Genomic DNA, 13310 nt, shown 5'->3' on the forward strand with positions numbered 1-13310 from the left:
GTGTAGTCAAAACGACTTCGTTTTCAAAGAAATGATTGTCCACTGCATGGACGATTTTCATACGTTTTCAACGTTGTCGATTCGGAACCCTATTTATGGTGCGTCATTTGTATACATTTCCTTAGATAGAATTTTCTATATAGTCAGATACTATATATCAACAAGACCACAAAGTATAAAAAAATTTCAGATGATTAATTGGGGTTGTTCATTAGATGAGGTTTTAAAGTGGTGAAAAAGTTGTGTGTTACGAGAGGATAAAAAAATCATCTTTTTCAAATTTTCAAATTCGGGAAGCGTAAAACTGCGATTATTTTTTTTATTTCTCTGCAATAAGATTCATATGTATAGAACATTAAAGTGAAAATAAAATTGGGCCTGAAGCCTGGCTATATACCTCTCCACATCATACAAAGCTTGTAAATATGTGAGATGAATATAATTAACCTTTTTTTCTGACAATCGTTTCACTTCTTAATCTAGTTGTTCCGTTATTAAAGAAAGTCAAGTGAATTTTATAAGCAAGACCCGTTTAACTTGTAATTCCCGAAAAACTTTTTTAATTAAAGCAAAATATATATCTTATTCCTTTTCGGATCTAAATGGGGAAACATTGCATTTTATTACGTATTAAATCAATTGGTCTCTGGTAGAGAATTGTCTCATTGACACTCATCATACCGTATATATCTTCTCATTTCATATAGACTTATGCATTACCCAAATACTATATATTTTGTTGTTTGATGCTTACTTTACTTTCAGTGGGAAATATTTCATGTATATTCAGTACAACCAAACATTAAGACGTATCCATATTGATGTGTAAACAATAATTGCAAGCGAAATAAAAAAAAAATATCCCTAATAATCATTACACGCTGTAAAACGTAAAAAATTGACGTTACCATTTGAGACGCAATATCGTGCGTAACATCTAAAAGTGTCTAATTGACTATTTCTTGATGTCATTACTCTTAAATGATGAATTTTACAATTTTGTGTTATTGCCCTTTATTTTGAAACCATTATGATATAGTGAAACTTTAATGACAAATATATCCATTACCCCCATTTGTATAGTGATCGTTTTACAAATCCTTGATTATACTTAGTATACAGATTACCCATAAGACAAATTGATGAGATCTTTGGTAAACTCTTTATTGCCATTAAATGTCATTTTTTACAGTTTTGTTTTTTGTTTCTATATTTTGTATTTTATCTTGAAATCAATAACAGATAAATAAAAAACTTTAAAAAGAAAAGCGTTCATATGACAAGATCCGAAAATAGAATACTGTAGATAGTATTTTCCCTCAAATTACGATTTTTACCCTTTTGTGGTTTAAACAAAAACTTTGGAATATAGAGACAATTATAAACAGAAAATATGGTCAGCAATACAAGGTCAACAAAAAAGTGATTTTAGTTTTGAATACTAGTCTAATTATGTCTACTTTTTGGAGAGTGACCATACTCGAAGATGCACATATATTGACACCTGCTCTTTAGAGCATCTTGTTATGTTTTGAATTTGATTTGCTCTTTGTTAATCTTCCTTTTTAAAGCTTAACAATTTTGTAACATTTTGGGTTTCCAACTGTTGCTTTGATTTCATGGGGAGTCTTTTGTAGACAAAATAGCTATTATAGCTGTATAGCTGACTATGCGGTATGGGCTTTGCTCAGTGTTGAAGGCCGTTCAGTGACCTATAGTTGTTAATGTCTGTGTCATTTGTGGATAGTTGTCTCATTGGCAATCATACCACATCTTCTTTTTTATAAAATAGGTGTCTTGCAGACTCAATTTTAAGCCGGATATTTTCATTTGTCAAAAAAATATTTTTTATTTATTGGTTTTTTATTCTGTATTCTTTGCCCATTATCATCTATTATGAACCTTCCATTATCATCTATTATGAACCTCCCATTATCATCTATTATAAACCTCCCATTGTCATCTATTATGAACCTCCCATTATCATCTATTATGAACCTCCCATTGTCATCTATTATGAACCTCCCATTATCATCTATTATGAACCTCCCATTATCATCTATTATGAACCTCCCATTGTCATCTATTATGAACCTCCCATTATCATCTATTATGAACCTCCCATTTTCATCAAAAAGCCATTTAGTTCGTTGAATTGTCAAACATGATCGAACATGCTGAGAGGTCTCCAGTGCTTCACTGAGTATGATTGTGTTGAAAAACCCTGAGATTAGGTTTTACAGGAATCACATAAACATAACATTCAACAATACCCATGAAAGTGGAGGTTATATGGATCCTGTCAGACAGTCATGGACATCATGCAATGATTTATGCAAGTTGATTTATATAACATGTATACAGTTCACCTCAAACTAAGTTATATGAACCGTTTATAACCATAAAAACTTTGCAGGATTATAGTAATTGGATATCAAGGTCATATTAATCCTGTCATAACCATCTCAGTGGCGGATCCAGCCATTTAAAAAAGGGGGGGTTCCAACTATATGTTCCCATTCAAATGCATTGATCGGCCCCAAAAAAGGGGGGTTCAAACCCCTGGACCCCTCCCCCTGGATCCACCAATGCATCTCTACACCTTACACTCATTCTATACCCCACATTTAATTGTAAAACTAACTACAAAAGCTTTAATCTAAGTCGTTTGAACTCGGGTGATAAGTTGTCTCATTTGTAATCTCACCACATCTCCTTTTTTTGCATAGGCCAAATAAAACAGTATGTGTGGTTCCAGTTACATCTGAAAAAAAGTTAGGGTACACATGTAGGTAGGTAGGGATTTTTAAATTTTTTTTTTACATTGAGTCTATGGGAACATCATTCTGACTTTAACAGTGTTTAATGAAAAATGACAATAAAATCTTTAGGGAAGGCTAATTTCAAGACAAAAAAGTAGGGAAGGTAGGGTCACTTGAACCACACATATATTTCTATTTGGCCTTACATGTACCACACAGACTTTAAATTGACTATTGAGCCCTGAAAAAACAGTGAAAATGTTAAGAAATGAAATAAACAACCTTAAATATGGTAGCCCAAAATCCTGCTAAGTATTAGAGCTTTGTCTAAAACAGTCTGAGAGATGTTGCATTCACAAAATATCATTGCTGTAGCATAGTCTCCCCAAAAATGGCACAAGTCCCATAACTCCCTAAATATTGGCTTATTCAGAACTATAGTATGATGATGCCAAACTAGCCTTCTATGAACTGGATCTGTAAGTCAGAACTATGGTATAATGATGCCAAACTAGCCTTCTATGAACTGGATCTGTAAGTCAGAACTATGGTATAATGATGCCAAACTAGCCTTCTATGATCCGGATCTGTAAGTCAGAACTATGGTATAATGATGCCAAACTAGCCTTCTAAGAACTGGATCTGTTAAGTCAGAACTATAGTATAATGATGCAAAACTAGCCTTCTATGAACTGGATCTGTTAAGTCAGAACTATGGTATAATGATGTCAAACTAGCCTTCTATGAACTGGATCTGTTAAGTCAGAACTATAGTATAATGATGCCAAACTAGCCTTCTATGAACTGGATCTGTAAGTCAGAACTATGGTATAATGATGCCAAACTAGCCTTCTATGAACTGGATCTGTTAAGTCAGAACTATGGTATAATGATGCCAAACTAGCCTTCTATGAACTGGATCTGTTAAGTCAGAACTATGGTATAATGATACCAAACTAGCCTTCTATGAACTGGATCTGTTAAGTCAGAACTATAGTATAATGATGCCAAGCTAGCCTTCTATGAACTGGATCTGTTAAGTCAGAACTATGGTATAATGATGTCAAACTAGCCTTCTATGAACTGGATCTGTTAAGTCAGAATTATAGTATAATGATGCCAAACTAGCCTTCTATGAACTGGATCTGTAAGTCATCATTATAATCTATGAACCATAGATCAGCTTTAAACCAACAAGAATTACAAAAAAGGAAGTAACAAGAGCAATTTTCCTGAAGTTCAACTCTGTAATTCCAAGAAAATACATGGTTATCCAGAATGAAATACAAACTCACCTTTATATACCAAACACCAGATCAATGTCAGCAACAAGAAAATACATGGTTATCCAGAATGAAATACAAACTCACCTTTATATACCAAACACCATATCAATGTCAGCAACAAGAAAATACATGGTTATCCAGAATGAAATACAAACTCACCTTTATATACCAAACACCATATCAATGTCAGCAACAAGAAAATACATGGTTATCCAGAATGAAATACAAACTCACCTTTATATACCAAACACCATATCAATGTCAGCAACAAGAAAATACATGGTTATCCAGAATGAAATACAAACTCACCTTTATATACCAAACACCAGATCAATGTCAGCAACAAGAAAATACATGGTTATCCAGAATGAAATACAAACTCACCTTTATATACCAAACACCAGATCAATGTCAGCAACAAGAAAATACATGGTTATCCAGAATGAAATACAAACTCACCTTTATATACCAAACACCAGATCAATGTCAGCAACAAGAAAATACATGGTTATCCAGAATGAAATACAAACTCACCTTTATATACCAAACACCAGATCAATGTCAGCAACAAGAAAATACATGGTTATCCAGAATGAAATACAAACTCCCCTTTATATACCAAACACCAGATCAATGTCAGCAACAAGAAAATACATGGTTATCCAGAATGAAATACAAACTCACATTTATATACCAAACACCAGATCAATGTCAGCAACAAGAAAATACATGGTTATCCAGAATGAAATACAAACTCACCTTTATATACCAAACACCATATCAATGTCAGCAACAAGAAAATACATGGTTATCCAGAATGAAATACAAACTCACCTTTATATACCAAACACCAGATCAATGTCAGCAACAAGAAAATACATGGTTATCCAGAATGAAATACAAACTCACCTTTATATACCAAACACCAGATCAATGTCAGCAACAAGAAAATACATGGTTATCCAGAATGAAATACAAACTCACCTTTATATACCAAACACCAGATCAATGTCAGCAACAAGAAAATACATGGTTATCCAGAATGAAATACAAACTCACCTTTATATACCCAACACCAGATCAATGTCAGCAACAAGAAAATACATGGTTATCCAGAATGAAATACAAACTCACCTTTATATACCAAACACCAGATCAATGTCAGCAACAAGAAAATACATGGTTATCCAGAATGAAATACAAACTCACCTTTATATACCAAACACCAGATCAATGTCAGCAACAAGAAAATACATGGTTATCCAGAATGAAATACAAACTCACCTTTATATACCAAACACCATATCAATGTCAGCAACAAGAAAATACATGGTTATCCAGAATGAAATACAAACTCACCTTTATATACCAAACACCAGATCAATTTCAGCAACAAGAAAATACATGGTTATCCAGAATGAAATACAAACTCACCTTTATATACCAAACACCAGATCAATGTCAGCAACAAGAAAATACATGGTTATCCAGAATGAAATACAAACTCACCTTTATATACCAAACACCAGATCAATGTCAGCAAGCATATTAGAATAAAGTTACAACAACTGTTTGATTTCAAAATGATTGAATAATGAAAGGACAGGGGATCAATTTGGATAACACTATACCGTATAGAGGGTTATTTTTGTGGGGTGCAAATGTTTGCGGATAGAACAAAATGGCTCAAATTAAATTCCGCCAAATTAAAAGTGTTCATGCAAAATTATCAATAAAAGTTTCGAATACGTCCAAAAATTTTGTCCACCTTATTTAATGAAAATCACGAAAACTTTACGCCCGTGAAAATAACCAGCTATACCTGTCCATGATACATGGTAGAGATAACATAAATCTGACCTTGATATGTGATACAGGAATAAATAGGACAAAACCAGTACACAATGTCCTTATATTGCAAAGAAGGAGGAATATATAATAACAAAATACTGTAAGAATCAACAGATATTTATTTAACAAATATTCAATAACAATTTACATGATAGAGCACCTATAAAACTCTTGATTAAATTACATTATATAATTAATTGGGTTAAAATCAAACATTATTCACTGTAACTCTTCATATATGTTTAAGAAGCTTGCAGTAAAGGAGAAATTTCCTTTTTTAATTCAATGAAATCTGTGTAAACTAGAAATTTTTCTAACCACAATTCATCAATGGGACAATACCATAAGTTAAAGAGTCCTTATATGGATTTCTCATCCAAAGGTTTCTTGGTATGAATAAATTTTTCAAATCAAAATTAAAGACATAACAAAATTCAATAAACAAATGGGTTTATAACTCAGTTTTTTTTTTATGGAAATAAGTTTTCCAGACAATTTTCCCATTTAGAACTGACTTAAATTCTTTGTTTCAATTTTGTCCATAATTATACCTTTGAAAAACAATATTTTCTCAAAAGTTACTTCCCATTGGTTGACATGAGTTGTCTTTCTTGGAATTGGAAGAATTTTTTATTTTTATGCAAATAAAGTTTCTATGGAACAAAAAAATACAGTTTGACCTGGATTATTATGTTACAGAAGTTCAGTTTTACACAGGTTAAATGACTGAATAAAATTTATTGCATGCTCTGATAGAGGTGGTCAGTTTGGACATGATTTCAGTTTAAACAGATTTCAGTGATTTGTCAAACAAACTATTTTCTGTAACAACAAACAAAATTATCAAGATTATAACCAACACTATTGCACTTAGCCAGTTCTATGATAGATAATTACAGTATGTATATAAAGTATCAACTTTGATGTTGAAATCCTTGAAAAAGGTTTAGGCAAACCCTTTACAATTCAGGTTCTTGTAATAATATGGAAAAACAATTCCATATGGAATAATGATTTTCATACAGTGGCGGATCCAGGTTTTTTTTATGGACGATCAATGCATTTGAATGGAAGCATATAGTTGGAACCCCCCTTTACTCTGGGTTGGGAACCCCCCTTTTTATAATGGTTGGATCCGCCACTGTTCATATATGAATATAATATAAAATTATTTATCTCAATAAGTAAACACACAAACAAGGAATAAGCCTATATGACAATCTGGTATTGGAAATCATGATTAACATTTTAAAAATATATTTCAACATTAAAATTAAAAGATATATAATAATGAATTAAAATAAAATTGTGATTCATAACAACAAAAGTCACAAAAATAATCATATTAAGAAAATTTGCTAGATTCTATTCATTGGGGAAATAGTTTCAAGACCTTCAAGACAAAATTCACAGAGGAAATGGGTTCCTGACCTCAGTTAAATGAAAATCCCATAATGCACTTTTTTTGGACAAGGGCTTTGATATTTAGCTTTTCCTAGCATGAATGAGTCAAGTAGTTTATATATTTTATATGTAATTTTGATATATATTATTACGTTTTTGTGTTTATTGTCATCTTACAGCTTTTAAAACTCATTAAGGGGAAATTATTAAACAAAAATATTTATGTTTGCTTGATATATATATTTCTTTAATATCTAACCTACAATGCAATGAAATTTTGGAACATGTTTTTTTTTATTTCATTTAATCAATATCTAATTTGCAAAGCAGTAAAAATTTTGACAGATGTTTTAAAACATATTAGATATAAGGGTAAATTTTACACTGCAATCATGATATAGTAATCTATACTGCCATTTCATATATATAATTATTTTACAGTATTTCATTTTAATTGGTTATATTCATAAAGGTTAAGATAATATTCATAGTTAATAAATTTCAAACATATTTCGAGTTACTGAATATGTCAAACAAGGGAGATAATAACAGCAATTTGTCTTTTTTTTTATAGATATGATCATAATGCTCAGTGTTCTGATCTATATCAGAGGGAAGATAATTTAAGCATTTAAGGATGTACTTAGGTGAGGTTTTGGAATTGGTGTCAAATGTTCGGACTCCTTGGTGTTTTTCCATACAATACAATGTAAAATATTTTGCACCAAAACACCAATTTTTTTTTTCATAGAAGACTTAATAGCTCATGAAAGGTTATTTACCAAAATTTTAGAAGATTCTTAATTTTCTTTCTTTTGTTTTGAGACCTAATAATACCAATGCAAATATAAGGTAAAAGTCAGAGTCATTTTTAAAATCTCAAATATCTCGAAAAGGAGGTCCATGACCTATCAATATTTTTAGCTTATTATACCCCACACAACGAAGTTGCGAAGGGTATAATGTTTTTGACCCGTCCGTCCATCAGTCCGTCCGTCCGTCCGTCAGTCCGTCCGTCCGTCCATCAGTCCGTCCGTTAATCCTGTTTCTTGTCATCACAACTCCTCTCAAACCACACAACAGAATTTCACAAAACCTTTTTATATGAAAAGAACATATTATGTTGTTGTGCATATCGACAGGAAATTACGATTCAATTTTTTATCTAGGAGTTACGCCCCTTTGAACTTATTTACTTTAATGTACTACTGCAACAGTTTGTCATCTCAACTCCTCTCAAACCACACAACAGAATTTCACGAAATCTTTTTATATGAAAAGGACATATTATGTAGTTGTGCATATCGACAGGAAATTACGATTCAATTTTATTTCTAGGAGTTACGCCCCTTTGAACTTATTTGCTTCAATGTACTACTGCAACAGTTTGTCATCGCAACTCCTCTGAAACTACATAACAGAATTTCATGAAACCTTTTCAGATAATAAGGACATACTATGTAGATGTGCATATCAACAGGAAATTACGATTCAATTTTTTTTCTAGGAGTTATGCCCTTTGAACTTATTTGCTTCAATGTACTTCTGCAACAGTTTGTCATCTCAACTCCACTGAAAACACACAACAGAATTTCATGAAATTCTGTAGATAATAAGGACATACTATGTAGATGTGTATATTGACAGGAAATTATTATTCAGTATTTTTTCTTATACATTTTTTTTTCTTATACTTACTTATTTAATTTCTCCAATGACAATGTGGGGACGTGGGGTATGTGAGCGTGCTCACTAAGGTTCTTTAATTTTTATCCTTAATTGATGCTCTACCAGCTTATAGTATCAATTTTAACTTCTTAATTTATTAATTTTCACCTAACCTCACCTAAGTACATCCTTAATAAAACATCTTTGTCATAAATAAACTGAAATCATCATCTAATTCAATTCCCAAACAATATCTGTGTATATCATATATCAATTGAAAGACAAAAAATCACTGCTTTCAAGCAAAAGGTTGCAGCTAAGCAAACAATAGTTTTTTATTTAAATTATCGAGAACAAGCAGTCTATGTCTTACAGAACCTAAATTTGCTCACACAATTCATCTCATAACCTTCAAGCTACTGAGGAAATATCTTCGAAGACATAATGTTCATTAGTTCCTGAGAAAAGTGTCATCAACATATTCAAAAATTAAAGTATCTCCAAACAGGAAGAACGTCTTGGACAAATTTGAAAATCACTCATATGTTACAACTCATCACTGTCAAGCTGTTGACCATTCATGAAAGTGTAAAAAAAGTCATAAGAAAAGTGTGATGAAAAGATGTGGTGCTAAGAAAATGTGTGCAAAAATTATTAGATGTTGAAAAAAAAAACAGCTTGAAGCACATGAGTTAACTTTAAAATAACTCTAGGATGATTGATAATTTCATTTAGAGTAAATAAATAGCTTGATAAAATTTGAATTGAATTTGCCTTCTGATTAATTTGGTTCTGGGGTAACACATATCTACAACAGTATGATATTCATGTATCTTTCTCTATATTGATGCAGAAAATGTTTGCTTTGTTAATGGTATGTTTCTGTTAAAAATTACAAACAGATATATCCAATAAAAATTTTCATTTCACTCAAAATGTCACTAATCATTCAGTTTTTAAATAAGATCACAATAACAATCGAAAGAATGTATAATAAAATGTGTAAAAATATTATAAATTATACAAATTAAAATAGTTATTTCCTTTTCTTGGCTTTTTCTTTCTTTGCCTCCAGTTTCAATTGTTTCTCTTCTTCTTTTCTTTGTTTCTTCTCCTCACGGGTTTCCTTCTGATCGAGATAATTTGGATTCTTCTTAAGGAGCTCTTCAACACTAAAATCACACATAAAATATAAATATGTAAATGAGGTACATTTGTAGTATGATGGAGACATATAATCTCGTCTTTTTTTTAAATACCTTGGTCTCACGTATGAATGTTCTATGTCCCAACACCCTCTATTCTTTGATTTACCCCATTCTTCTTAAACTCTTACTGTTGCAATTCTCATCCAGTACCATTATAGGCTTCAATAATTTTTTTTTAATTTACATTATTTTTGTTGTTTTATGTAATCCTATTGCTTGTTTTCATCAAAGGCTATTTGTGGTAAAAGGTAATTGAGTGCCATATTATGTGCAAATAAACATTTCTGTGCTTACCTAGTTGCACTGTATACAAATGTTTAGTGGTTACCTTTTAACAATGTATGCACATGTGCCCACGGGGGGGGGGGGGTAACTTCGATATTTTTTTGGTAGGGGTGTGCCATTTATGCCTCAAAAAACGTACCCATATTAATATAACATTCACTGAAATTCAGTACCGATAGTTATATAAATATTTAAGAAAGAATGACCTATACTTGTATACAATATTTTAAATATGACCCATGCTTATATAAGCACTAACTCATCATCACTAATAATTCATAAATATACCAGCTACCCTTAAGTTTTTATATATAAATTGACATCCTTTGGTGCACATACATGTATATTTTATCGTTATATATATATATATATACGCATGGATTGTTGGACTAATAATGTAAGATTCTCAATAGCATATTTATATATATATATGTAGATCATACCCCAAATCAATATACATTTATCAAACGTAAATGCATTTTACTATAGATTAGACTAATAATGTAAGATTCTCAATAGCATATTTATATATGATATGTAGATCATAACCCAAATCAATATACAGTTATCAAACGTAAATGCATTTTACTATAGGATGTCATGAAAAAGGAAGGTCATTTTTATATAAAATCTCGCAAAATTATGACCCATATTTTTGGCACATCCCTGTATACCCAATAATAGGAAGTTCCTATTTTTTTACAATGTATACATGTGCAGTACTTGCCTTACAATATGTACACATTAGTTGTGCATACATATTTACAATGTGTGTACATGTGTTCTTACCTTTTTTAAAATGTGTGTACCTGTGCTGTGCTTACCTATTTACAATGTGTGTGCCTGTGCTGTGCTTACCTTACAATGTGTGTACCTGTGTTGTGCTAACCTTACAATGTGTGTACCTGTGTTGTGCTTACCTATTGACAATGTGTATACATGTGCAGTGCTTACCTTTTTATGACTGTGCCTGTGCTGTATTCAGGAAGGAGTGTGAGGAGTAGAGGAAGAGGAAGAGTGAGCAGGGGAACGATGCTGAAGCAGGCTGTCATACCTTCAATTAATCAAAATAATTCATTAGAATAGAAACAATTTCAGTCCAAATTTTGCGCCAGTCCCAAGTCAGGAGCCTCTGGCCTTTGGAGACCTTTGTTAGTCTTGTATGTGTTTTAAATTTAGTTCATTTATTTGTTTTCGGTTTAGTGTAACATCCATTTTCACTGAACTAGTACACATTTTTGTTTAGGGGCCAGCTGAAGCCCACCTCTGAGTGCCGGATTCCTTAAATACCAGCTGATTCCCTAACCAATAAAAACTGTTCAGTGCATATTTTTACAGAAAATAAAAAAATTTCAATCAAATGTCATGCCATTAATTATGATAATGAACTATTTTATATATTTTATTGATAACTGCAAAACCAACTTATTTTGGCGAACAAATTATTTACCCGACTTTCCGAAATACAAAATTTATGTAAATATCCTTTATCATGAATTTGTTGAACTGAAATCTACTCTTATATAAATGAATTAATTTATCCGGCAATCATATATATTGTCCCTTAATCTCTCTTCCATGATGAGCAACTGATAGTGTTGATATTTCTTTTTGCGAACCAGTTCATTTTGAGGTCCTCTATGCATTCCATGTTTAAAACTATGTTGATTTCTTTGAAACATCAGATGATCAGAGACAATGATTTATATTTTAATAACTAAAGTTTTAAGTGGTGAGTGTAAATTTCAGAATAAAAACAATTTACATTGATGAAAATATAAAACTTATTGGTAGAGTATATAAAGATATAAATTGATAAAAATTAATGACAATGATTCAGCTGTAAATGGTTACATCTCTGTAATATTTGAAACCTTGTTGCTATCCTACTTTTTCACTAGCTTGGTCAAATGTGCTTGTGGTTTGTGAAGACTGCCCTAATGAAAGGGTCATATGATTACCTAATGTAAAGATTGTGTGTGAAAAACTTACTTTTTAACTTCATCTGGGATGTATATATAGTCAACAGGGACGATATTGGACAAGTCTTGCAATGTTCGCACAAACTTTAACTTGGAACTAAATTTTGAGCTGAAAAAAATTAAATATTACATAACATTTTAAAAATATGGTTTTATCTTTCTTTTTACATTAAATCTGCATTGGCGGATCCAGGGGGAGGGTTCAAGGAGAAGGTTCCGTGGGTTGGAACCCCCCTTTTTTTTGGACGATCAATGCATTTGAATGGGGACATATAGTTGGAACCCCCCCCCCCTTTTGTCCTGGGTTGGGAACCCCCCCTTTTTCAAATGGCTGGATCCGCCCCTGCTCTGCCATATTCAAATGCAACCTCAAACACAAATTAATTCCATTATCTTTTGTAGAATAAATATGAACATGTACATATCTTATAAATAGAAAAGTTTTGTTGCAGACCTGAAAATTTTTCCAGTGTGAAATAATTTACTGATTTAACAAAGTATAACTACTGTGGATTCAGACTAGATATCAATTTTTGTGGATTGAGAATATATTGCATTTTTCTATGATATTTGATTACTTATTGATTTGCAAAAGTCTGCAATCAATCCCAGCGGCAGATCCAGGGGGGGGGGGGGGGAGGTGATGGTTCCCCCCCCCCCTTTTTTTTGGCCAATCAATGCATTTGTACAAGAGCCTATAGTTGGAACCCACCCTTTACTCTGGGTTTGGAACCCCCCTTATTAAAATGGCTGGATCCACCACTGAATCCAATACAAAATTAGCACTTCTTTGAACATTTTAATTGAGGTTCTTTACCCATGAATATTAATGAATCCACATTGAAAAATTTACATTAATATTGT

General features: G+C 31.9%; 1 protein-coding gene across 4 annotated transcripts in view; it reads right to left on the reverse strand.

Moving 5' to 3' along the window:
- Positions 1-9835: 9835 nt before the first annotated feature.
- The window catches only part of LOC143052602 (uncharacterized), a 97305-nt gene continuing 93830 nt past the window's right edge, over positions 9836-13310 (reverse strand). For 3 of the 4 annotated variants that reach the window (XM_076225670.1, XM_076225672.1, XM_076225669.1), the window contains 2 exons: positions 12457-12555; positions 9836-10143 (listed from right to left, as the gene is read on the reverse strand). In XM_076225670.1, coding sequence (XP_076081785.1) covers positions 10008-10143; positions 12457-12555 — 235 coding nt within the window. In that variant the 3' untranslated portion in view covers positions 9836-10007. Of the gene's footprint in view, positions 10144-11418; positions 11519-12456; positions 12556-13310 lie in introns of all 4 variants that reach the window. The other variant, XM_076225671.1, reaches the window with a different exon arrangement.

Source organism: Mytilus galloprovincialis, chromosome 11 (assembly GCF_965363235.1).
Source record: "Mytilus galloprovincialis chromosome 11, xbMytGall1.hap1.1, whole genome shotgun sequence".
Lineage (NCBI taxonomy): Eukaryota > Metazoa > Mollusca > Bivalvia > Mytilida > Mytilidae > Mytilus > Mytilus galloprovincialis.